The 27,844-nt window shown below is 32.2% G+C and overlaps 3 protein-coding genes across 4 annotated transcripts; all 3 read right to left on the bottom strand.

The window, feature by feature from the left end:
- Positions 1 to 895: 895 nt before the first annotated feature.
- Positions 896 to 2,647, bottom strand: LOC133690323 (uncharacterized). Its single transcript, XM_062110572.1, has 5 exons — positions 2,414 to 2,647; positions 2,259 to 2,308; positions 2,065 to 2,149; positions 1,513 to 1,580; positions 896 to 1,385 (listed from the first exon to the last, which is right to left on the bottom strand). Exons 1-5 carry the CDS (start codon positions 2,472 to 2,474, stop codon positions 1,179 to 1,181), a joined length of 471 nt encoding a protein of 156 aa, XP_061966556.1. The 5' UTR covers positions 2,475 to 2,647; the 3' UTR covers positions 896 to 1,178.
- Positions 2,648 to 14,956: 12,309 nt separating this feature from the next.
- LOC133690124 (protein CHLORORESPIRATORY REDUCTION 6, chloroplastic) lies at positions 14,957 to 16,844 on the bottom strand. Of its 2 annotated transcripts, none has more exons than XM_062110318.1 (4): positions 16,533 to 16,844; positions 15,854 to 15,988; positions 15,550 to 15,782; positions 14,957 to 15,458 (listed from the first exon to the last, which is right to left on the bottom strand). In XM_062110318.1, exons 1-4 carry the CDS (start codon positions 16,741 to 16,743, stop codon positions 15,255 to 15,257), a joined length of 783 nt encoding a protein of 260 aa, XP_061966302.1. In that variant the 5' UTR covers positions 16,744 to 16,844; the 3' UTR covers positions 14,957 to 15,254. The 2 variants fall into 2 exon arrangements, with proteins under 2 accessions (XP_061966302.1, XP_061966303.1); XM_062110319.1 differs by having other exon boundaries at positions 15,550 to 15,758; positions 16,533 to 16,842.
- A 407-nt stretch (positions 16,845 to 17,251) lies between these two features.
- Positions 17,252 to 19,575, bottom strand: LOC133690123 (probable flavin-containing monooxygenase 1). Its single transcript, XM_062110317.1, has 5 exons — positions 19,099 to 19,575; positions 18,745 to 18,982; positions 18,346 to 18,521; positions 17,885 to 18,243; positions 17,252 to 17,758 (listed from the first exon to the last, which is right to left on the bottom strand). The coding sequence occupies exons 1-5, from the start codon at positions 19,561 to 19,563 to the stop codon at positions 17,407 to 17,409; spliced, it is 1,590 nt and encodes a 529-aa protein (XP_061966301.1). The 5' UTR covers positions 19,564 to 19,575; the 3' UTR covers positions 17,252 to 17,406.
- Between the last annotated feature and the right edge of the window lie 8,269 nt (positions 19,576 to 27,844).

Raw genomic sequence — 27,844 nt, 5'->3', positions numbered from 1 at the left:
TTATGACTTAATATACACTTAAATCTAGTAAAAATTCAAAAAAATATATTTATAAAAATTATTTAAAAATAAAACATGCATATTGAATAATTAAACATCCAATTGTTTTCATTTACAGTAACTTTAAACACTCTATTAAAAATCAGAAAAAAGGGTTAAATAATACATATGCGAAGCTCTAAATGCACTAAACTAATGTAAGAAATGCGTTTTTAGATAATTTTAAGAAAATAATATCACCAATTGAAGTATAAACTTGTGAGAGAATACGATGTAGGATCGAATAAGACAATTACCTAAAAGCATTCCCTAATTCTGTTTGAATTTCATGGTTCCCCGCAATCTCGGCTCTGTTGGGCCACAATCCTACACGACCCAACAGGCAACATGTGAGCCCACATGCAAAAGTGACAAGTCATACAGGGCATTCAATAAGTGAAACATGGTGGACCCAGCCCAGAATCCCATTTGCCTAAGAAAGGAAACACCCACAGAGCTCTGCAGCTTACCTGTGGTCACACCTCCTTCATTAAATATGTCGGCCTTTCTACTGTGTTTTTTTTTTTTTTTTTTTTTTTTTTCTAGTTTCTCATACCCTTTGTGCTTTAATGACCTATGGTGCCTAAATCGGAGTTATATAGTATAGGATCCTCGCTAGCACATGCTTCCAATACAATATTTTGATCTTTTTGGGTGCCACTTTTAAGATTTTCTTGGCTGAATTACTTAGTTATATATTAGTAGTTTAACCCAGTTTTAAAAGTTGATAAATTTGTTATTTAATCCGAGTTTAAAATTAGATTCAGGGGCAATTTTCATTAATTAGTTTGTTGGCTGTCCTCTGTCCGAGGCTCCAAGGCATCTAAGAAATCAAAAAAAGCACAGACGCTTGACATGCATTGAAACGATATGATATTATTTTATCCTTTCATGTAACTTCAAGGGTTACAAAGCTTAGTCAGCTTCCACAAGGTGCTCATGATGATTCAATAATCATCAACATCATGGTATAAGAATCTCTATAATATTAATAAAATAGGATATCTTATGTACAAAATCATTCCTAGCTAACCCTAAAAACCTGCAGCATTCCTGTAATGCTGTTTAACTTCTATTCACTTTATTATATCCTAATCAAGAAGCCTTTAATTCTCTCTTCAGTGCTGTACCTACTATACTTAGTTGTGTATCGGAGGCTTTCGCCTTGCTGGAGAATAGTCCATTTCAGTCAAGTCCATAATTTCCTCATAATGATCCTTGGTAACTCGATGCTCAGAATTCGGCGAAGAATTAACAGATAATTTTTCATTTTCTCCTACTATTTCTCCATTAGTTGATCTCCCCTTGGTTATGTGGTCAGCTTTATTTTCTCCATTCTTCTCATTCTGTAGTACAGTCATATAAAGAGAGTAAGAAAGATAAGCTGGAGGTCTTATTATTCATTCCCTATTTATCTAAGCAAATTTAATTAGTTATTATTGCAAACTATAGAGTTTCGACGCAATAACCAACCTTAGAGATGGTGATAGTAGTACTGCTAGAAGTAGTGGTTGTCACAGCAATAAGTTTCCTATTCATTCCTGCAAAAATAGATATGGAGAATGATTTACGATATACTTATGATTGGATGAAATGGGACCAACAGTTTGATCCATTTCTCGTTATTCATGAAGTTTATACTCAAAACAAGAACCCCATTTAAGGATCGAAGTTAATTAAATCGGTGAGAAGATTGAAGAATGACAGTTTTATAATATGTTTCTTGGGGATAAATTTGCTTTAGAGAATACTAGTAGTACATGATCAAGGGCTTAAATCTTCTAAAACCCAGAAGCTAGCTCTCATGTCAGAATCTCAGCTAAAAAAGAAAGAAAAAGAAAAGACATTAGGAGTACTAATTGCCATGGACATGAACTAAAGGGCAGTCATAATTAGAGAGAAGAGAGAATTAATGGTGTTTAGGTTTGTGATTCCTAGGACCATAGTAATCTTCATGAATGCTTGGTAACCAGTGATGTGAAGATTTCTTGGAAACTGATTTAGAAACTCTTTTCTCCATGGTACCTGTACATTGCCCTTCTTTGCAGAGAATGGCTTCTCCCAGTACACCACCATCATTACTTTTTTCTTTCGAAGGACTCTTCTCCGCCTGCACATTAATTACTTTCCATCAGAACTGAAGGTAAATTAAAAATAATAAAAAATATTCATTTGAATACATCACAATGGATGATCAAGATGCTGAACATGCAACCCACCTGGACCTTTTGAGCTCCAACTTGCTTGAATCCTTTTTCTAAACGAATCCCTGCAAAAGATTAATAACAACAGATGTTAAAACCTGATGATATAAAATGCAAAAATAAGACTCTTTGCCAACTTGGAATGATCGATATTCTTAGCACATATATACCTTGAGCCTGTTGAAGGAGAAAGGACAAAAGCAGAAGAGAAACTACTACAGAAAGCCTCATTTGGAGAAAAGATTTCAAACAAGAGATTAGAGCGAGGGAAGGGGAAGGATATGATCGGTTTTGGTACTTTCAAGTCAGATATAGAAGAAGAGACAGAACTAATGTGGGTTTTTCTTAATGTTTGCTTGTAATTCTTTGCAGAACTTCTGAGTGGATACTGTGAATGAGTGTTAGATGTATATATAGAGACAAAGCTTTTGGGTCCACAAGCAAGCTCTCCAACAGGAAGTTAAAATAAGAAGGGGCTTGTGGGACTAGCTTGGTTTAACTACGAGTAGATGGGGTTAATTTAAAAGCCTATGGGGTTAGATTTGTAATTTCAGAAGACGGCTTCTCCATTTTTTCCTTTTGTCACTTTCAACCCTTTTTTCTTTTTTCTTCCCATTGAAAGTGTTAAGAGTTGTTTAGCATCTTATATTTCTTGTATACTTAAATGTATTTTTTTTCCTTGTCATTCATTAAATAAATCTAAAAAGCATGTTTGTTCCAAAAATAAGGTTAAATTCGAGAAGAATGTAACTTGAAGATTGGTCTAATGGTTAGGGTACAATACACTATCTCTTTAGCTATCAAAATTCAAATGTTATGTCAAATCATATCATGAGAAATAAAATTTCCTAAATTGTCTAATTTCCTTGTAAACAACTTATCTTTTCTTGTCAGAATAATATATATATATATATATATATATATATATGTTAAAAAATAATATAAATCTATCTAGAGACTTCATCTAACAGTTTAAGTTATTGGGTTGAGATGGTTCTTTGACATGGTATCAGAGCCTTGATGACCAAGCAGTCACGAGTTCGAATCTCATCATCCTCATTTATTTGATAAAAATTAAGTACAAAGTAATGTGGGTTTGTGCAAGTTTCAAGTTTAAAGGGCTTTCACTTGAGTGAGTACGTTAAAGAATAATATAAATCATATTTTGAGACCTCACTAATAGTTTAAGTTATTGGATTAAGATGATTCTTTGACAATATATATATATATATATATATATATATATATATATATATATATATATATATATAAAAGGGTTATGGAATTCATTGTAAAGAGACCTGAGTAGTCATTTTCTTTTGTTACATTTCACTGTATTTTTGTAAACCACGCGTGCCTGATGCTGCTGTTGTTCTATATATATATATATATATATTAGATTGTGATATTGCAAGATTTTTTCATTTCTTCTTCTGTGTAATGGTATCTCCTAGGCTAGGATATTTGGATTGCTATAAACATGAGGAACTAAATTGGAATAGCTCATTCTTCATCGTTTGATATTATAAGTAAGAAACTTCAATAATAAATTCTTCTATACAGATTTAAATCTATTAATAAATTAGAATACATTCTATTTTGAAGTAACTGATATTTTAAATTATTTTTGTTTTGTTTTTCTTGTTGCTTTTTATTAGATTTGGTTTGATTTATATTCTTTGAAACTTCTTTTTCTTTTTTCTCACATGGCCATTTATTTAATGACACTAGAACTTCAATAATACATTGTTTTTTTTTAAAAAAAAGGTGATATTGCAAACAAGTGCTCAAAAGAAATGTAACTTTTAGAAACTAGTTAAAAGTAGGTAAACAAGCACAGCTAGACTTCTTTTTTGTGCATTTCAGGACCTGCCCCCTACTCCTTTACTGTAGAATGAGGATATCTTGAGAATTCTCTTTCAAATTTTGTCCCATCGAGCACAACTTGTTCTTCCCAAATGCACGCTACCACTCCATTACATGAGTAATTTTTGTCCCATTGTGTTTTAGGTCTCGTTATTTCGGATTAGACTAAGAATTGGATTGGCAATTCGGTAGCACTACTATCACCATCATTTGCATGCATATATCTTCTAGATCTTAGCCACTAAGCCCTATATCCCCATAGACGATTGATCAGATCATCATATGGCTATAGCCATAGGTAGCTAGTTTCCCTCTTGAGTGATTTGATCCATATCAGATTGCTAATTATATTTAACGCACGCTGGCTTTCGATGATAGGATGTTAATTGTAAATGACATGGCTGATTTTGAAAGAGAGGGGCCGTCTTGATGAATCTATTCTGTATGCATGAATTTTGTAGTCATTTTTTTTTTCAGTTCTTTGAAAACTCTCACCAACATTAGAAATCTTTAGTTGACCTCCCTTCAAGGATTGTGATTTAAGTAGTCACGGGATTCTATTTATTCTACCTTTTTCATTCTCTTATAAATTATGAAAATATAGATATATATTATTTTTAATAAAATACTTACAGTCATGATTGGAATCTTTGAATTGAATTTAATTCAAACTTTCAATAAAATTTCATGTTTAAAATTATTTTAAATTTTAAAAATAAAATTCTAAATAAAAGTCATTCTCTAAAAATTATACAAAAATAAAATAGAAATCAACTTCTTTGATTTATAATTTTTTAAAAAATGTTAATTGTTAACGACATGGCTGATTTTGAAAGAGACGGGCCATCTTGATGAATCTATTCTGTATGCACGAGTTTTGTAGTCATTTTTTTTGTTCTTTGCTGGACCTTCTTCGGAAAACTTTTTAGTTTTTTCGCCGTGATAATCATATGATATGACATTGTTTAAGGTTGCAAATTATTCTTCCATATCGGTATTTACTAGCAGATCAATTTCGTCCACAAAGAACAATAGAAGGGTTGTAGAGAATCTGTTTAGGAGTTTGTCCTTTATTGTCAATTGAACAAGGGTAAACTAATCTCACCTTATAATTTGTCTGAACATGTATATACTTGTCGGTGTTCATTTTAGTTGCTCTCGTGCATTTGTGGAGATTCGATATATAGCAATGAAGATGGTCAAACTTTTTTTTTGGAAGATATGAAAAATATAATTCTAACATAAGCTAAATAGCATGAAGAAATCATTATAAATTAAGAGATATTTTAATATGAATTGTAATAGTAGTTTCCTTTTCAATTTCTCATTTTTTTACGAGCCGATAAACATTTTTTTAACTTTCTTTTATAGGAGGATCTAAGTTTTTTTCAATTTTCAAGTGCAAGTGAATAATGCTTTTAGCCTCAGAAAAGACAAAAAAAAGGACGGGGGGCCTTTGCCTTTAAAGGTATTTTGGTATTTTTATATAAATATTTTGTGTAATTAAAAGGACTATGAGAGCATTTTTAATATTTTTACATCTTTGTCAAACATAATATGTTCGGGTCTGGTATAGCTGTCAGACCTAATTCGCTAGGATCTGACATAATTGCTAGACTCTAGGCGCTTGGTTCTGCTAACCCAACTATCGTGGGTCAGACATGATTGTCAAACCCAAACACCTTGGGTTTGACATGGTGGTTGTTGTTGTTGTTGTTGTTAGTATGATTGTTGTTGTTGTTGTTGTTATCAATTGTATTATTAGTATGATTATTATTGTTATTATTATGATTATTCAAGTAAACTGTAGTTAGACATGTTTGTCAGATCCAAGAAATGTAAGTCAAAAAATTATTTATAAACGAAGTATAAATAATTTATAAACAATAAATTATCACAAAAATCTAATTTAACATTTTAGATGAAAAAACAAATTCAAATCATATTTTTCCATTAAAATAATTTATTTTTTTTATGTTTATGAATTTGTTTTTCCTTCAACAAAAATTCTATCTTCTCTATTTTTTTTCTCTTCTTTTATTTTTCTTCTTTTCAATTATTTTTTTTAAATCAATATATGCTTGGGTTTGGCATAACCCAAGCACATGGGCCTGACAATCATGTCAGACCTACGTTACTTGGATCTGGCGGTCATGCCATACTTAAAAACCTTAGGCTGGCTAATTAATATGCTAGCCCCAAGACCTTTGGGTTTGATAAATTTTCAGACCCAAGAGACTTGAGTCTTATTTTTTAAAAAAAAAACCTTCTTTGCAACATAAATTCACATAAAGGGTTTAGAAAAACATTATAAAAAGTTCAAAAACTACATAAACTGTATAATGAAACTAAACATATATATCCCAGTATTGTTAAAAAAAATATATGAAATAATGTTGTTGTCAATGAAAAATCACAAACGACCACCCATTAAATAAATTTTTTTTTCGCAACAAGTTTGAGTAAAAAATATATATATAAAAATACAAGTTCATAAAAAAAAGAGAAAAAAAAGAGAAGAGAGAATTTCTATTGAAGCAATAACAAATTCATAAAATAAAAAATAAATTATTTCAATAGGAAGGTATGATTTTAAATTTTAGATCTAAAATGTTAGATTAGATTTTGATGATGATTTGTTGTTTATAAATAATTTCTAGACTTTGATTTCTGTTTTAAATACTTCTAATATAGTTTAATTTTTTTATATAAAAAATAATAAAAAATAATTAAGATTTCTGTTTAGGATACTTCAAAGATAGTTTAAATGTTATAAAAAATAAAAAAACATTTATAAAAACAATTAATTAGGAATTTTGTTTAGAATACTTCAATGATATTTTAAATATTTTTTTATAAAAAATAAAAAATATTAAAAAAATTATGTAAGATTTCTATTTAAGATATTTAAAGGATAATTTAAATGTTATTTTAATAAAAGAATTAATTAGAATTTCTGTTTAGAATACTTTAAGGATAATTTAAATATCTTTTATAAAAAATAAAAAAAAATTAACAAGTCATGATTATCTCGGGTTTCCTATAGCTGCTAGACCCAAACCCAAAGTACATGAGTTCATGGGTTTGAGATGACTATCAAATTCAAAGCTCGTTGATTTAATATGACCGTGAAACTAAGTTATTTTGATGCAGCATGACAGACTTGGATCTAATTAAAATATCCATTACCATCCTCTCTGTACTAAACAAGTTGAGTGTTTTTTTTATCCACCTTCACTTTTATTTTTATAAAAACAAAATTTCTTCCATGTAGAATGGGAAAAGTAATAAATGGAGAGTTTTATAAAAGGAGTTTCTTCCATTTGCAAAGGCAATTGAGAGATCGAACGTCGTGGGTCATGAGCCAATATGTTGAAGAGAGAACAAGAGGAGTTAATGTGACTGGTGACAGACAAAGGCTGAAGTCACCACCAATTGTCTGATCTCATATCACAACTTGGCCAATTTGGTCCGTTTGATGCTCAAATGGGTGGTCATCCACGTGGACGTCCACATCCAAGGGCCCCGTAATGTATGGCGTGGCAAGACATCGTGCCACGTGGTCAATGCCGGTTCACGAGGTGGGCTCATGCTTTGAACAGCAAATAAACATCTTGAGGGCTACTGTGTCCCATACTGCTGGTGTGGGTCCACTTTCATTTATTACAATCACGGGCTGTAGCTGAGACGGATCCTAAAAATTGGTCAGGGTAGACACACGAGGCACATCCATCTTCATTTTCTTTTACTTCACTTTCTTTATTTTTCCTAAAATACAAATTAGGGTGTTTTAAGAAAAACATAAATAAATTCAAGATCATATAAGGAAAATTATCAAAAGCTAAATGATGATTGAAAAATACTATAGATGCATACTCATTGGCATTGTTTACTATAAAGGTGTAAAGATGTATTTGCTATTTTCACCCAAAAAAAACTTAAAATTAACTAACTAGTATGGGCATTAAGGTGTTTTTACATATCACGTTAGTTATTATTAAATTAATTAGGAATAAATATATATTTTTATTTTAAAAGCATGAAGTATCTTTAAAAACAAAACAAAGGACAATTTGATATTTTAAAAATGTTTTTTTGATATTATCATTTAAGGTAAGGAGCAAATTTGTATTTGGATAAATATAAAAAATAATAAAATAATAAAAAATCATAATGAAACGATTCAAATATCATTGGAAGTTAAAAAATTAAAACTAGCCTCAAGGCTTTTTTCATCTTTTCACAAAGTTTTTTTTTTGTTATTACCATATCAGTTTAGAGATAATTTGGTATTTGATTAAATATAAAAAAAATAACAGGCATGTGGGGGACATCCATGCACTTCAAATGATGAGCGCAAAGCCTCCTTGCATAAAAAAAAGCCTTTTTATTGTGTCGTTGGAAGCACGACCATGTCCATTAAAAAAAAACAATTGGCAAATACAAATGAAAACACCGATGAAATGTTTTCGATGGTAAATTACAGTAAATTTTACCAACAAAATATATCTTCGCAATATCCATCGATAAATACTGATGAAAATATTCCATCAATATATACCGAGAATTATAAATATATAAATCTCTTGTGTTTTAGGTAAGGCTTGTCTATTAATGCATTCTACAATTACTGATCATTGGAGTATCGTTAAAATAATACTATGGTATCTTAAGCAAACTACAAATCATGGTTTGGTTCTCACTCGTAGCAACATACTCATATTCAAACCTTTTCATATGGTTGATTCAACTGATGATAAATGCTTTACCCAATAGTTATTGTATTTTTCTTGATCAAACTTTTATTTTTTGGAGCTTTTATTGTCAAAGAATCATCTCAATCTAATAGCTTAAGTTGTTGGGTGAGGTTATAAGATATGTTATATATTATTCTCTAACATACCCTCTCAAGTGAAAGCTCATTGAACTTGAAACTTGTATGGGCCCACAGTATCATATGCTTCATTTTTATCAAATAAATAAGGATGATAAGATTCGAATTCGTGACCGCTTGGTCATCAAGGTTTTGATACCATGTTAAAGAACCATCTCAATCCAATAGTTTAAGCTATTAGGCGAGATTTCAAGATATGATTTATATTATTCTCTAACATCTATAAACAATTAATAGTCACTCACAATAGCGCTGAAGTTGAATATCAAGCTATATCCAACACTACTATTGCAATTATGTGGATTTAATCTTTCTTACATGAAATTGGTTTTTCACTCTCCTCATCACCTGCTATTTGGTATGACAACATTATTATTACCTATTTAATCATCAATCCAGTGTTTTATGCTCGTATAAAACACATTGAAGTCGTCTTTCACTTTGTTTGTGATCTAGTTGCCTATGCTCTTCATGTTAAATTCACTTGCTCGGGAGATCAACTTGTTGATACACTTACCAAACAACTGCAGAACCCTAGGTTCAGCCTTCTACGAACCTCTCTCAATGTTCATGAACTCCTGTTGAGACTATGAAAGACATCATCTCAGCTGTAATCAAGCACTGACTCCAACACCAAGTCTGCAAACAACAAAATCAAAGATCAAGCACTAATCCACCAAGAGCAATCTTCTTAATTAATATTCAAGTCAGCCATAAATCATACAAATGATAACAAAATCAAATCTTCAGGAGATGATATTCAAAGTTGAAAACAATATTCATAGCCTTAGTTCATGCAGTGTAATTATAATTTAAATTTCAAAAAATATATATCATGTATAGAATACTGATGTAAGAAATTGGACTGTAAATAGCAATGTCTAATGCATGCAAAATAACATTGAAATTATTTCCTAAATATTAATTACATTTTTTTATTACTATTTCCAACAAATAAACTTCTATATACCCTTTTTAGCGTACTTTTTTTTTCTCGCGACATAGCTAGCTAGTATTTCATGTTTTACAATTTCGCAGACATTGTTGACCAGTATGCTTGAGTGTGCTTGCAGATTTATGCCTGTGAATCTGAATTATTATACTTCGGGTCATAAGGTCATGATCTGCATAAAAATCCCTTTAACCTGAGTTGTTTTAAATTAAAAGAAAAAATCGAGTTAAATCAGAAAAAAATCGAGTCAAATAAAAAAATCAGTTTTTATTCTAAAATAATTGAATTAAACTGAAACCGGTCGGTTTGAACTGAAACCGGTCGGTTTGAACTGGTTTTGGTTTTAAAAAAAATTAATTATTTTTTTAATAAAAACCGAACTGAACAAAAAATAATCACCATGTACTTCGGGTCCTAAGGTCAAGATCAGCTTAAAATCCCTTTAACTTGAAGTGTCCCCAGCTCTCGGAAAATGAAGAGACGTTGTTCCATTGATACCAACCTCTATGCAAAGAACATGCCGGTGTAGCAGTAAATGGGCACCAGAGGCAAATAATTCAACACGCCCCTTCCTTGAAAACATGTCTTCCACAAAAAATTGTGTGATTGTTTTTGCATGCTATTAATTTTCTGGTCTCTAATTTGTTTTGTTACACGATTTTCTCCTGAATCTTCATTGAAATGTTTTCAAATTCAGAGAAAATGCTCATATGCATGATAAAGTTGACTTGAATAATTAAGAGTCCTGTGGAATTTAGGATGGCCCGAATTTATGACCACTTCTAATTATATCCACAAAATATGGAGAATTTTTATTAACTTTGTCAGGTTCCACTGCTTTTATTGATGCACATGCATCCTTGAAAATGATGGCAGGGCAACAGAGAGAACAATTAGCTAGCCTCTGCTAGCTCCGCCAGTATCAACTGTTCTTTATAGTCATTGCTTATATACCAACTTTGTCACAAAATTTACTTATATACAAGAACAAAAACAATTGTTGCATCATTCGAGATGCATGTTACTCCAGGGATTTTTATACGTATATAATTAATTAAATTTTAGTATAGCTGTTAATTGAGTCAATTGTGTTCATGATCTTTATTTCCAACTCACAGGGTGAAGTTTAGTGTATGAAAATATGTCTTCGACGCATACAATAAGTCATTCGTGATTCATATTTGCATTTGTGTGTATTTTATTTGTACATTATTTTCGTTAAAAAACACTAATCTTAATATGCATTTGTCTCGTATGATCAATAAAATGCAACTATATTAGATATTACTAATTTGTATGTACATGTTAATTAAGTTGCAGAGGGACCTAAATTTTTGTAAAAATATAAAAATAATAAAGGTCTAGAAAACTATGTTATTATTATTAAACTTGATAATACAGTTGTTTTAAGTTTTTTTCATCAAGATATATTTTTCTATTAGCATATCTCTTGTTATTATTATTAAACTAGAAAATACAATTATTTTAAAAAATTTCATCAAGATAAATATTTCTATGAACGTATCTATTGTTTATATTGACCAACACAATGTTTTTATCATTATTAAAGAATATTAACAAATAATCTCAAAATATTATGTCTATATTTTATATAATCGAAAGTTAAAAAAGAATATAAATATAACAAAATAATGTTTAAAATCTATTTACAAATTTTAATCATAAAAAACCAATCTCAATCAAATCTTCATGAATAATTTATTATTAGTATTATATATTATTTTTAGATCAAATACATAATACATGCTATTTAGTTGAGCATGAGTTGGATAGGACTCAATTCATTTTAAATTCGAAGTAGCTAAAGGTTTAATTTGACTAAAAATAAAGATAATCCCAAAGGGAGCCTCTGTAATAGAGTTGCAGTTACCCCCGCAGATGTAATTCAAAAGCAGACTGAGATATCCGAAAGGGAGCTATAACTGGCACATATATCTAAAACACACAACTGAGAATTAATTTTCTTCGCCGGAGTACAGTTGCAACAACATCAGCTGTCTCTACTCTCTAGGTCTTGCACACGTTATTAGAAGAAAATCCCACGACGAGAGATGCATGAAACAAATTATGCGTCTAGTACAACGTCCCCACATCCTTCACAACGTGAACATGCTCGTCAACGCAAGGGGAGGAACCCATCTTCTCATACACAAGTAAACAAAATTCCATGAGGCACAGACGTTGAATTTTTTGTTAACCTGTCTCACAAAGCATATATGCATGCAAGGCAAACAAACAACACGAAGATATAAATTGGCCCTGTTGTATCTTCACACTGTCAATACACATCCCTTTGGTTTTTTTTAATTAATATTGGTGTCTGTATCAACTTACATGTATTTTGATTAATTTTACAGATTTTAAAATTAATAATTATGTAAACTTCCAATGACATTAAAAAAACTTAAACTTATAATTATTTAAAAATCAAATATAAAATATAATCAGTTAAGTTATCTCATGCAAATACACATCCCTTTCTTGTTCAGTATTTCTATGCTTTCCCATGCCGATGTGTGAAAACCCTCACATGCATGTTCTTGTGCTAACACCTTCACATGGGCACGAGCCCCGCCAGCAGTGGCTGCTCGTGATCAATTAATTCAATAGGGTTAGGATGGTTCGTCAAGATTTGCCATCAAATTCACCGACCATTTGATTAGACTTGATCCCGTCTATGAAGTGCCATGTATACAACATATACATGTCTTCACTTGATGTGCTTGACAGTTTAACCTTATATTTGAAGTCAATGTGGTGGCTCTTCGCACCGTCTCACCAACTCTTCTAGTTTTTTTTTTTTTTTTAAAAAAAAAAATAACAACCCACTCATCTAGCTAGTTGAGTCAAGGTTGGAATTATTTTTTTCACAAAGTCATTTTATATACTTCAACTGAGCGAGGAGGTTTAAAATTTTGGTACTGGTAGTATTAAAATATTTTTTATTTAAAAAGTATTAAAATAATATTTTTTAATTTATTTTTATATCAACATACCTAAACAATCCAAAAACATAAAAAACAATTAATTTAAAATTAAAAAAAATTCATGAAATTTCAGTTACATTGCTATCGATCCCAAATAAGCTCTATATGTTTTATGTTCACTTAATAATAATGAATTCTTTATACTTGTGAAGAGATTACGAGATTAAGAGATTAAAAGTTATTTATATTTTGTAGTGGTTATGATTTTTTTAAAATGTTTTTTTGTTAATATTAAATTGATATTATTTTAGATGTTTTTTTTTATGATTTTGATATTTCTTTTTAGATTTATCATAAAAGAAAGGAATCTATGTAGTTTTACTTTAGTGCAAGATATATATATATATATATATATATATATATATATATATATATATATATATATATATATAAAATTGGATGCAGGTTGTTAGGTGTTATATTTATAGAGTTTAGCGTCTGATAAGATCGTCATACATGGTTTTATGCAGTAACACATGCTGTCATTGATGGGAAAAAATGATTAAAAAAAACAACACGACAGGCATCCCCAGAGGAACAATCTCTAGCTAGTAACGAATAAATGATCAGTTGGAATAATTTTGGACATAATTGAATGATATTTTCCCTACCGACGGGGCTGATTTGAAATTGATCTTTTCAAAGAATTCATTTTTATCGAGAAGGGCAAGCGATCATGCAGGAAGATGACTGGCCTTTTCCATAATAATGGAGAAACTTTCTCTGCAACCAAAGAGAAGGGTGTCAACTGTCAACATTCAAATCAAAAGCCCATGAATGGCCTTTTCCATAATAAAGTTATGGGCTCTTGCTAAGAGGCCCTAACTACATGCTTGCCAGGCCTTATGGTTTCCAAAGGATGCATACCATATATATTTCATGCCCCAAATCCCAAAAAAAAAATTACTCTCTTTACTAAAAGAATTATGGAGTTTCACTCTTTAAACTCCTCATTTATTTATTTTCAATTTTATATCATTTTTTTTATTTAGTCCCTTTATAGCCTAATTAGATAAAATTGGGTTTGCAATTATGTAAGAGATACCAAATTAAAAGAAGAACTAAAATATTAAACATAGATATAATATATGTTTAATCTTAAATTTACAAAACTTTTTATTTTAATCCTGAAGTTCATTTTGTTAATTTTTTAGTTTTTAAGTTTTTTTTTAAAAAAAGAAAGTCACTAAAAAATATCTGAAGTGAGATAAAGTTACTAGTTGTCATAATTCTAAAAATTAAAATGATCTAGGGTAGTATCAAATGGTTTTATTCACGAGAAAAGTTTGATATTTGGCTTTCATATTACCTAGAAAAGTAGATCGACCGTTGTAAAGTTTTATGGTTTTAGGTTGTTTCTGTGATTTTCAAATGATTTTCTTTTGCCATTTTAATAACATAAATGAATTTAGTAAGGTTTCTAAATTGTTTCTAAGATGTTTGAATGTGAAAAGATTGGTTGAAAATGAGATTTTTTGAGCTAAAAGTTGAAAACTCGACTTTTTAGTGAGTTTCACATTGCATGAGGTTGCAACATCAAACAAACCATCATTTGTTTTTAAATTTTTAAAAATTAAACTCATCTACCCCTTATTGTAGGGGAAAAAAAAGATTAAGCCCAAATGCACGAGTTTGGGTTTATGTGCCAAGGCACACCTAGGCTGGTATAGTTGGTCAGGTACTCGGATGTGATCTTTCAGGCTTAACAACGATATTTTTTTTTTTTTTTTAAAAAAAAAATTGCAATTTTTTTAGTTAATAACTTCCCTCTATTTTTATGTATTTTTTTTTAATTTTAAACATAGATTATAGAGGAGGAAGGAGATATAGTTAACAGAAAAGTGAAGCCAAATTATTTCTTAAAGCGAGAGCTTCACAGCATTAGCAGGTTACTGACGCAAACATCTTGCACATACTGTAATTTGGTGACTTAAGCCATTATCATTTCAGGTTACTTTCTGGGAAATTTTCAAAATGCATAACACACCTCATATATCTGGACTCAGAAATCTAATATAATTTTACTAGTAAAGGCACATTGAACAGCAAAATAGAGGTGTGCATAATACTTGATATCATTATTTTGTTCTGTTGGGACTTTAGGGACCCCTTTCTGTGCAGCTCCACGGCAAGAATGCAATTTGAGGTTTTGTCCCCCTCAGGCTCCGTCGATTTCCTTTGGTGGGTTGCAGCTCTTCTAAGATCCCAAGTGACACCAATTGGTCATCGCAAGGGGAACTTTAAGCCTGTCTGAAATCTTGGATGAGCCTGACAGCAAAGTTTTTCCATAATTATGAAGCCGAAGAATGTTGATCAATCAAGTCAAAGAGTTCATTTCCTATCCCAAATCCAAGCATCCTAGCCATGTCACTAGTCTTGAGTCTAGGCTTTGGAACATTCTGCTGCTGCAACCAAGAGTACACGACGAAAACTTTCTTCATGACAAACAATTCCAGTGCCTCAGGATTAAAAACTACTCCCAATTTCATATTCACCTGCCAGTAGAAAATTCAGAAGTCAGGCCTTCCCATCATGCTCTATTAGCTGCTTAAATCATATGCAGTACTCTCATCCATTATCTATTACCTGGTGAGGGACTAACATTGCTGCATAACGAGCCAGTTCTCCCGCTCGCCAGTCCAACAATACAGGTAACCAAGGATAAGTAGCATCAAGCCTCAAAAACCAGAGTCTTATATCAGGGAACTCTGATAGTTCTCGAGGATCCATCGGATCTTCTCTCGTGTAGTTAATAGTAAATCCAATTGTACGCTCAAGAAACTCTTTCGGCTCCACTACAAAAAGGTTGCCACGAAGGCCTTATCAAGGCTACATGGCATATAAATAGTCCCAGATACAATAGTTTAAGCTTTGATTATACGGTGCTTACCTCGCGGGGGTGAAACAAACCCTGTGACGTTTTGAAACGGGGACAAGTCAAGACGGCGAACTATATCATTATCGATTACAATCTCGATTCTGCCTTCGGTTGGGGGCATTGGAGGTGGTTTAACTTCAGTTGAATCTGTTAATCAGTACAGATTAAATTAAACAGAATTGAATACCAAGACAATTTAAACAGAATTACTAGACCACAGCTAATGCAAACTGAAAAGTTCAATAACTAATGGAATATTATTCATAGCATTGTTCAAACTCAACTATCTTGAACTAATCACCAGTCATGGACATTACTGACTGCCTAATTCGGCAATTTAATAAAGTTTAGCTGAAGAAAGCAGGAAAAGGTGAAATTTGGTGCTGGGGTCTTGATATCTAAAACAATAATATCTCCAAGAATGCAGGTCTCATCTGCTTCACATCAAAATTAACGCCTAGAAGCTACAAGACCTAAGCTAGAACATGTCCCAAAACTTCCAAAGGAAAACAGCTAAATTAAGAAAATAGCCTTATATTTCGCTCTTCTTCTTGATAATGTCTTCAAATGGGATGATTGTTAAGACTGAGCTAGTACTACAACACACCAATTCTGTAGCAGTATTTTAATTGAAGGACGCATAACTATAACAGGAAATGACTCAAGACTAGTATTATAATGAGATTATTACCCTCTTCTCCATCATATATAGGAAGGTCAAAATTTCCAGAGGGATTGAAAGCAACAGAAGCTGCAAATTGTCCTTGTTGTCTGAAGTGTGAAACCGGCAAAGTAGTGACTGAATCTGAGATTGGTTTGCAAGAAATCCATTGAGGGTTCAAGGGTAGTGTCTGTTTTTGCAAAGGAAAATTTGGCAAAAAAGGTTTGATGATTGTAGCCATGGTGGTAAACTATGCAGGAAGTCTCATAATATATGGTATGAGGCAGCTTTGCTTGTTTTTTCAGTTTATCTATCTTTATTGTTTTGTGGCCTAGTCTTTAAGAAGTTCACATCTTTTTTGGTTTTGATGGTACGCAGCCCAGTCCTATCACCTAACAATTGTTGTGGTCCTCTCATTTATCTTTTACTATAAAAGTGGTGCTACATTGGTATCCATTAACTAATATAACACCATGGCCTCAAAGGGAACCCTCGTGACATTGAAATATGCATATTTACAATGTCAATTTCTTGGTCTGCAATGCTGCTTGATCAAATCTTTTAAGTTCCAGAGAAAAACCAAAAACTATATAATGGGGGAGCAGTTCTAATACAAATAAATCTTCATCTGGTATATGCCTTAACAAAGGTCATGGAATACGGAAGAAAATGTTGCATCGGCTTAGGAAACATATCAATTATAACAGTCATGTCCACGACTCCTGCTTAAATTTAAACCAGAAGGATAATTATAAACCGGAAATATAAATCCATTACTATTTTGCTACCCAGAGAATATCATTGCCCTGAACTAGTTATTCTGCTTTGAGCAGCTTGCAGGAGCAAGCATATCAAATTACATAGTTTCAACTTGTGATGGAGTTTTCACAAACTTTGGACAACCTCACTTACTAGTGAGACCGGCATAATCTGTTGGAGCATATGGTATAAACAAGTCTACTAGAAATCCCTTCTTTCTTCTGGGATTGCATCCCATGTCCCTGCAAAGTTGGTCAATGTACCATATGCTTGAGTTGCTAATACAAGCTCTCCTAAAGTAGCGGCCTGTAACTTGTTTGATGTGATCTGCCCACATGTTTGCTTCCTTTTCCATTTCTCTTATACTTGGCAATTCAAGGTTGCCATCAAGGAATTGTGATAGCCATACACTTTTGATTTCTGAGCGACCCAAATTTGAGAAATTCTCATTGTATCCTATGATAGCCAATCGAGGAATTCGAGGATGAATTATCTGTCTGAGGGGAATGCAAAAGAGATTTTTTTAGTACTAACCATGAAATATCAAGCTGGATGCATTCATAGAGAAACTTAAAGAACGTATAGAAAGATAGATGGCAAGAAATAAGAAGTTAACAAAAGACCTATAGAGGGAAACTGTAGAGGTCGGTGACCCCATTATGTTGTTCTGGAAAACAGGAGACTCAAAAATGTTTCTCAGTTTTTCATCACCCTTGAATCCTGTAGCAAAAATCACAACATCTGTTTCTATTGGCTGATTTTCTCCATCTATGATCAGACCTTCTTCGCAGAAGCTTAAGATTTGGGAATTCTTGATAATGATGCTTCCTTCTTCAACTCTGTCGTAGAATTTGTCAGGCAGCATTGCTATCTGACAGGCAGACATATCTTCAAGAAAGCTGATTTTTGGTAACATTCCATACTTCTTCAGTGGAAGATTCCATCTAAGGTAGGTCTCAATGAGTTTTGAAATTCCCCATCTCTAAAAAGTTAAAAGCAAGATATTGGCATAATAATTCAGAGCAATTCACACATATATAACAATCATGAACAAAAGCAAGTGGGAGAGTGAAATAGAAGTTACCAAGGGTGAAAGCATGGTGGCCACAAAACTTAATAGAAATGTTTCACCAGGCTTATGAACCAAGAATTCCGAGAATCGATTGAAGTACAAGAAACCAAGTAGAAGTCCACTCAATTTGTCACTAGGCAAAAACCAGTGAGCATTCCTTTGAATCATTGTGCAAGGGTACTTGACTCCTAAATCATAGATCATAGAAAGGCAGAGTAAACTTCAAATGACGACAACGCAGATTTTAATGAAGCATTCCATCCACAGATTTAACTACATGAAGTAGCTTTTTTGAACATAGCATAGACCTTGAGGCTTCTTAAAGGAATCACTCGAGACACGCAAGTCTTTTCATTAAGCTGATAAAAGAGTTCAAGTAGGAACATTTGCATTAACAGAAAGTTTTCTTACCATTTGCACTGGCACATTCTGCTGCTATGTCAGCTGCAGTTTTATGAGAACCAACTATTGTAACTCTCTTTGTTTTGATCAACTCTGCTGCTGTCGAATTGTTCAAGGCTGAGAAGTCCTCTGAATGCATCACCTTGCCCTTGAACACTTCAGGCCCTCTTTTTGGAAGGAACTCTGGAATATTTGGAAGGCCACTGAATTGTCCAACGCAAAGAACAACAAATTCTGTATGAAACACCTGACCAACATAATTCATTAGTTATTATGAAAAAATAGCCACAACCACAGTCCATAACAACATGGATATATATATATATATATATATTAATTGACTTCTTGAAAAAATGAACTTACTTGTATGCTGCCATTTTTTGTGTCTTGAACTTTGACATGCCATTTCGCTTCGGTGCCAAAGGGCTTGCCTGTCCCACCCCAAAGAGCCCATGACTCCATCTCTTCATCAGACACCCCAACATAGTCTATGCCGATGACCTTGGAATTGAACTTGATGCAAGGAAAGAGGTTGAAATGTTGTGCATAAGATTCAAAATACTCCATCACCTGAGTGTGAGTAGGATACGTGTCTATTATCGAGGTAGGCCATGGAAAATCAGAAAACTGGAAAATTTCTTTGGTGTTTTGGAGTCTGGTTGACTCCAAAGTATGTGACCAAACTCCTCCAATTCTATCTTCAGCTTCAAAGACAATCGGGTTGAGTCCAATGTTGAGAGCGTACTTACAGGCAAGAAGGCCACTTGCTCCTGCTCCGATGATAACAATCTGCTTTTCCATCTGTAATGGGTCAACTGAGAGATGCATTTAGGATCATTGCATTAAATAGTAATTTATTGCCAGGTAATATCAGAAGCCATCAAAGGCCCAAGGCTCTACATGACAATAATGTTTGTTTTTTTATTTTAAAAATATTTTTAAAATTTTTATTTTTTTTTAATTTTAAATTAATTTTTTTTAATATTTTCATATTATTTTAGTATGTTAATATAAATAATAATTTTTAAAAATTAAAAAAATATATTATTTTAATACATTTTTAAATAAAAAATATTTTAAAAACTAACCACAATAACACTTTAAAAAACTACAATCAATGCCCAACCTTGTATGTCTGCAAAAGTTGCAATTTTTTTCTTCTTGTGTTTTTTTTTGGTTAATTTAGCTTGAGAGGGTTAAAACGTTTTTTTTTAACAGTGAGATGCATTTAGGACGAGGGTATTAACAAAAACTAAAGGTTGTGGGTAAAATATTCTAGCAGTTTTCACTGTTTATTTTTTTACTATTCATTATGGAATTATAGTAATGTATGTTTTAAAATTTTTTATTTTAATCCTTAAATTTTTTTTTTTTATGATTTGGGTCCAAATTTGAATACAATTGAATGTTTTTTTAAGAAATGATTAAATTAAAAGAAAAAAAATTAAAGTAAAAAACACAGGTAACATAGATGGTGGCTTTAAGATTTAGAAAAAAAAATCATTTTCGTTCCTTGTTTTTTTAGCTATTAGATGACCGGTCCCTTTAATTTTTTAAAAATAAATTTTAATACTAAACTTCATTTCTCTTATTTTTTAGTTTTTTTAAGGAGAGAGATGAAGTCGCTAAATTTCGATTTACAGAGAGAAAGTTGTTATTTTCTTTTATGTTTTCTTAAATTTTCAATTTTTATATGTCTTTTTTAAAATAATTTTTAAATTTATACTGTATTTAATACATCTTCTTTCTTATTTTTTGGTTTTTATCCTTTTTAAATAGTAATTATTTTTTAATTATATTAGGTGTGTTTATTTTTTAAAAAGTTAGTATGATTCATTTATAAATCTTTGTTTATATTTTTTATAGTTTAAATATTTAAATTTTATTATATTTTTAATATGTGCAGTCTTGCATAATTTATTTTATTTTATAATTTTTATATAATAATTGATTTCTATTATAAATTAATTTAAAAAAATTCATTAAATACAACCATGTAAATAATTTTTTTTTAACTTTTGAATAAAGTTCTTTTTCCATGTTATCACGATAATTTTTTTAATATAAGTATTTTCTCATTTGCTATCTTTGTTTTTTTATTAATATAATTTAAATAAAATTTATTTATTTAATGGATTGAGACTATAACATGAATTATTAATTTTTTTTTAAAAAAAATGTACCAGGATAGGGCTGGCACCAGTCTATGTAAATAGTAATTAATTAGAAGTGATATCAAATCCATCGAAGGCTCGTGTTCTTCACGGCAATAATGTAAAAGTGGAAACTTTTGTTTCACCATATCAATTGAAATGTTTAGGATTGCAGTAACTTTTATTTTATGACTGAATTGATATTTTTTGTGTGTTTTTTTAATGGTTTTAATATATTAATATAAAAAATTAAAAAATATATTTTAATATATTTTTAAATAAAAAATATTATATACCACAATATTAAACAATCTCAAATCATCTGCTGCGTGCAAAAGTAGAAAACCTTTTTGTTAATATTGCTTGTGTGGGTCAAGTTCTTGCATCTACTTAGTTGGAGGAATGAAATTGGATATAATTGCAAGAAATGTGTTTGCCTTTAAAGGAAAAATTAAAGATAATTTTGTTTTATTATTAATATAAATGTTTGGGTTATCTTATTTATATTTTGATTAATTTTATGAGTTATGAAATTAATAATTATATAAATTTTTAACGACCTTAAATTATGTATAACTTAAACTAATAATTTTTAAAAAATAAATTTAGAATTTAATAAGTTAAGTTATACACATAAGATAACTTTCTTTACTTGTGATTGCAAAAGTCTTGGTGGTCAACTATAGCACCGGCTTGGACTGTTTATTGAGATAAGCTTATCCTATAGTTTTTAGGAGTTAGGACTTTTGAGCAGAAACACAGTAGCCAATAATGGCTGTGATACATGCAGAGGATAACACGTAAACCATACTGTGAAGGCAAAGATCATGATGATAGGCCCTTGACATGAACCAAATTCTTGCTGTGGCGTAGAGGCCATGGCAACATCTGTTTGTCGCGCCCTAATTTTCTACATTTCCATATTGTAGCTTTTGAAAGTGCATAATCGAATTCCAAAGATCTTTCTCCAAATAAGAGATAATGGCATGATTGGAGAACACCCCGCCCATGAGCACAGATATATTGGCACATTGCATTAGAGTCACATAACTTGATTTCTGTATATAGAGTACTTGGGCGGATATTCTGGTTATTAATTATATAACAGGGAATATAATAATCATCATGTATATTATATCAAAGGTTTTTCATGATAAATATATCTATTGTACTTCCATGTTAAAAGTTTTGTCTAAACTAATATTAAAATACTATTAAGACCTAAACAATGATTTGGGATTCGAATCTGGTAACAAGATTCAATCTTCATTTTATTTGCATAGGTTTTTTTTAAAAAAAAATTATTATTTTAGTTATTCATGAAAAAATTATCATTAGTCCTTTATAAATAAGATTTGTTTATCGCAAGATTTTGATATTGATCTCTATAAGAAAAAGACTTGTTATTTTAGTTATTGGTAAAAAAAAAATTCAAAGTGAACCCAAAAGATGCAAGTAAAAAAATTAAAAATGAACCCAAAAGATATAACTTTTAATCAATGTTAACCCAGCTCAAATTATTATATCATATGTATAACAAGTAAATTTACTTTCATAAATAATTTTTTTATATTTTTATGAAAAATATTTATTATTGATAATATTTGTACTTACACATATATAAAATTCGTTGACATGTAAAATATCAACATACACAACACATAGATAACACAAACATTTATTAGGGGTTTGAAATGGACGCGAAAACACCAAAACAAAACAAAAAGACAGCGAGAAAATATAGACTAGCTCATGTATCTCACGCTCTGATTTATTTATTTATTTATTTATTTATTATTATTATTAGATTAATTTGACTAAAAATAAAGATAATCCCAAAGGGAGCCTCTGTAATAGAGTAGTAGTTACCCCCACAAATATAATTCAAAAGCAGACTGAGATATCCCGAAGGGAGTCTCTGTAAAATACATAATCTCTATATAAAAAGAAATATATTCTTAGCCACTTTTTTAGACTTAATTAATAACCCACTCATCTAGCTACTTAAGTCAAGGTTGGAATTATTTTTTTCACAAACTCATTTTATATACTTCAACCGAGTGAAGTTTTTTATTATGGTGGTAGTAGTTTTGTATTTGAAAATAAAAAAAATAATTCAAAAATATATTAAAATAATATTTTTTTAAAATTTATTTTTCATATCAACATATCTAAACAATTCAAAAATATAAAAAAAATAATTTGAAGTAAAAAAAATAAAATTTCATGAAATTTAAGTTACTCTACTGGTCCAAACGGGCTCTAATATATTTTATATTCACTTAATAATAATGAGTTCTTTATACTTGTGAAAAGAGATTAAGAGTTCTTTGTTTTGTATTTTTGTAGTGGTTATAATTTTTTTAAAATGTTTTTTTGTTAATATTAAATTGATATTACTTTAGATGTGTTTTTTTTTTATGATTTTGATTTTTTTTTAGATTTATCATAAAAGAAAGGAATCTATTGTAGTTTTACTTTAGTGCAAGATATGCTTTTTGTTTTTAATTGGATGCAGGTTGTTAAGTGTTATATATATAAAGTTTAGCATCCGATAAGATTGTCATACATGGTTTTATGCAGTAACATATCCTGTCATTGATGGAAAAAAATGATAAAAATAAAAATGGCATGACCGGCATCCCCAGATAAATAAAACAGCTATCAATTTTATCTATTATTCTTAATTCTTAACTAACTGAGGATTACAATAAAAGGGGGAGGAAGGGGCAGCAGATAGGTAAGAAATTATTTTGAAGCAAATCTCATTCACCCAGGAGGCTCGGGCTACCTCGAAGCTGCCCAGAAATCTAGATTAGGGTTTATCAAGTTTGCATCGTTCTTTCTATTCAGTTTCTTTAAGATATTTGTCTTCAATTTGTTATTTTAATTTTTCCTCAACATTACCTGTAAGCTTAGGTTAAAGAAAAGCTATAATAAGAACTCCAGTATTTTTCCATTGAAATTACCAAGACCATTACAAGTGGTATCAGAGCCACAATTCTTGGATGGCTAAAGGAACAAGAGTTCCACAGTTGATAGAAACTATGTCAGGGATGAAACAACAATAGGAGTTACAACAACAAAACCAGCAGAATTAACAGCAAATATTGGAAGACATAGTGCAGTAGTTGAGAAATATGTCTACCAGGATGGATCAGATGACTAAAGCCCAAGGGAAAAGGCTCATGGGCTCCCCTCCTAATTCTCCCACCGGGGCAGTTAATGGAAATCCAAGGCATGAAATAGTACCACAGGAAGGAATTCAACAGGTTCAACTCAAGTTAATCCAGTTAGAGTTTCCCCGGTTTAATGGAGATGACCCTATTGGTTGGGTATACAAGGCCAATCAATTCTTTAACTTTCACAATACCCCAGCTCAACACAGGCTGTTTATAACCAGTTTTCTCATGGAAGGAAAGGCCATAACATGGTATCAAGAACTAGAAGAGACCAAAATTCTCACCAGTTGGGAGGCCTTCGTTAAGGCCCTCCAAATCCGTTTTGGAACATCATCTTATGATGATCCCATGATTCCCATGGAAGCCCTCATAAGTATCAAACAAACATCAACACTAGAGCTCTACAAAACCCAATTCGAGATGCTTTCGAACCGGGTCAGAGGACTGTCTGACTCTCATAAGCTCAGCTGTTTCCTAAAAGGATTGAAAGAGGAGATAAAAATAAAAGTCAGAATGCTGAACCTCCAGAATTTAGTGGTTGCTTATGGACTAGCAAGGATGCAGGAGGAAAATCTGACAATCATGAGGAAGTCCTAGAGGCCTAGTGCTACAGGATTTCAAGTCCGAAACCCAACACCAATTCAGCCCAGAGCTGAAAATAAACTAGTTCAGATACAGAGACTCACTCCAGCATAGATGAAGGAAAAAAAAGACAAGGGGCTTTGCTTTAAATGTGACAGTAAATGGGGACCTGGCCATAAGTGTGGAGGACCGAGGATATTCTTGATAGAGGAAGTAAAGGAGGAGGTGGAAGAGAAAAATTATGTCCCTGAAGATCTTATTGATTTGGGGGAACCTCAGGAAGAAGGCAAAGAGCGAATCGGCATATCTTGTCATGCAATCATAGGGAGTCCCAATCCAACAACTATGAGGGTGGAAGTTAAGCTGAGTGGTCATAACTTCATGGCCTTAATTGATACATGAAGTACACATAATTTCATACATCCCAGGGTAGCAAGAAGGGTAGGGATGAAAGTCTTAAAACACAAGCCTATTGGGGTGAATATTGCAGATGGTTCCCAGCTGTGAAGTGAGAGAAGCTGTTCAGATATCAAACTGATGATTCAAGGAGATCAGTTTGTCACCCGGGCTTATGTCATTCAACTAGGAGGATGCGACATGGTGTTAGGAATTCAGTGGCTTAAAAGTCTAGGGCCCATTCTGTGGGACTTCTCAGCCTTAAAAATGGAATTCCAAAAGGAGAGGAAGAAGGTCCTGATCTGTGGAATGGGAGTGGAGAAATCAGAAGTCGACTGCAACCCAACCTTCTTACAAGAATTGAGAAGAGTCGAGGAAGGCTTGATTTTGCAAATCTGGGAGCTGGGATCAATTCAGAATGAAATTCCAGAACAGATTGAGAATCTGTTGCTAGAATTCATGAAAGTTTTTCAAGAGCCAAAAGGAATTCCACCTAGCAGATCACATGTTCACTCTATAGTATTGAAGGAGGGTACCTCCCCAATAAGTATATGTCCTTACAGGTACCCCTATTAGAAAAAATCTGAGATAGAAAGGCTTATTAAAGAGTTGTTGGCAAGAGGTACCATAAGACCCAGCCAAAGCCCTTTTTCATCGTCAGTCCTACTAGTTAGGAAGGCTGATGAGTCATGGAGAATGTGTGTTGACTATCGTGCCTTCAACAAGGAAACTGTGAAAGACAAGTTTCCCATACCAGTTGTGGAAGAGCTACTAGACGAGCTTCATGGTTCTTAGATTTTTTCCAAGCTAGACATGCGGTTAGGCTTTCACCAGATCAGAATGAAGGAAAAAGATGTCCCCAAAACAACTTTTAGGACTCATAAAGGGCACTATGAATTTTTTATGATGCCTTTCGGCCTCACAAATGCCTCTTCCACTTTTCAAGGTTTGATGAATGATATTTTTCGACCCTATCTCAGAAAATTTATGCTGGTTTTTATCGACGACATTCTAGTCTATAGTCACAATGTGGAAGAGCATGAGAGACATCTAAGGATGGTATTTGAGACTCTGGTACAACATAAGTTATTTGCTAAACAGTCCAAATGTAAATTTGCAAGCAGAGAAATTGAATATTTGAGGCATATCGTATCAGATCAAGAAGTGCATGCTGACCCCAGCAAAGTGGAGTCAATGATCAAGTGGCCTAAACCAAACACATTCAAATCACTAAGGGGTTTTTTAGGGTTAACAAGCTACTACCGCAGATTCATCTGGGGTTATGGGGCGATTGATGGTCCCTTAACTAGACTATTGAAAAAAAGGGCTTTCAAATGGGATTCGGAAGTAGAACAAGCCTTTGATTAATTAAAACAGGCAGTATCAACCCTCCCAGTCCTAGCACTACCAGATTTCAACCAAAGTTTTGTAGTAGAGTGTGATGCCTCATGTATAGGACTCGGTGCTATGTTAATGCAAGGAGGCAGACTCATTTCTTATTTCAGCAAGAGTCTAAAGAGGAGGGAACTATCACTATCCACCTATGAGAAGGAGTTCTTGGCACTAGTCACTGCTGTTTAGAAGTGGAGGCCTTACCTTTTGGGCTAAGCCTTTAAGGTTAAGATGAATCAACAGAGCCTCAAGTAATTATTGGAGCAGCGGGTTGGAACACCCACACAGCAGAAATGGTTATCCAAATTGATTGGATATGACTTCGTGGTCGAGTTTCGAGCAGGAAAGGAGAACATAGTAGTTGATGCACTCTTTAGACAAGAGGACACCATAGAAAAAGGTACACTATGGGCTATCTCTACTCCAATTGTTAACTGGGATGATCAATTAAAAGATAACTATAAAACTGATCTGAAAATTCAAGCTATCATGCAACAACTAGACCAAGAAACCATAGGCTTCTTGAAATACCATTTTAGGGGAGGGATACTATACTACAAATAGAGAGTTTACATAAGTCAATCTAGCCCTATAAAAACAGTCATCCTAAATTATATTCATGATAACCCATCCTCGAGAGAACGCTAAAAAAGGCAAGGAGAGATTTCTTTTGGGTAGGAATGAAATCAGATATACAAACCTATATCAAACAGTGTGAGGTCTGCAAGAGAGCAAAATGAGAAAACACAAAACCCTCAGGACTCTTACAGCCTTTACCTATACCCATCAGACCATGGTCATCCATATCTATAGATTTTATAGAGGGGCTATCAAAATCTAATCAATACTCAGTAATTATGATAGTTGTGGATAGGTTTACCAAATATGCCCATTTTATCCCTGTATCCCACCCCTACAGCGCGACAAAAATCTCCAATCTGTTCTCACAGAATATAATGAAACTGCATAGACTCCTAGACAACATAGTATCAGACATGAATCCTACCTTCACTAGCAATTTTTGGGGAGAGTTATTCCAAATTCAGGGGGTTAAGCTGCTGATGTCAACAGCCTACCACCCCCAAACCGACGGTCAGACAGAGGCAACTAACAAAACATTGAAAGGGTATTTGAGATTCTATGTAGGTGATAACCTGAAGGGTTGGTCTAATTGGCTGACCATGGCTGAATATTGTTACAATACCAGCTACCACACATCCCTCAAATCTACCCTATTTGAAGCAATTTACGGTTACGCACCCCCCAAGCCTCACAGATTATATTTCCAGGTCAACAAAAAATCATGCAGCAGAGGAACAATTACAACACAGGACAAAACAAATTGCAGAAATTAAACACAACTTAGCTCGAGCTCAGGAAAGACAAAAGAAATAAGAAGATAAA

Source organism: Populus nigra, chromosome 3, assembly GCF_951802175.1.
Source record: "Populus nigra chromosome 3, ddPopNigr1.1, whole genome shotgun sequence".
Classification (NCBI taxonomy): Eukaryota; Viridiplantae; Streptophyta; class Magnoliopsida; order Malpighiales; family Salicaceae; genus Populus; species Populus nigra.
The sequence above is the reverse complement of the archived record's forward strand: the minus strand, read 5'-3'. Positions and strand labels throughout refer to the sequence as shown.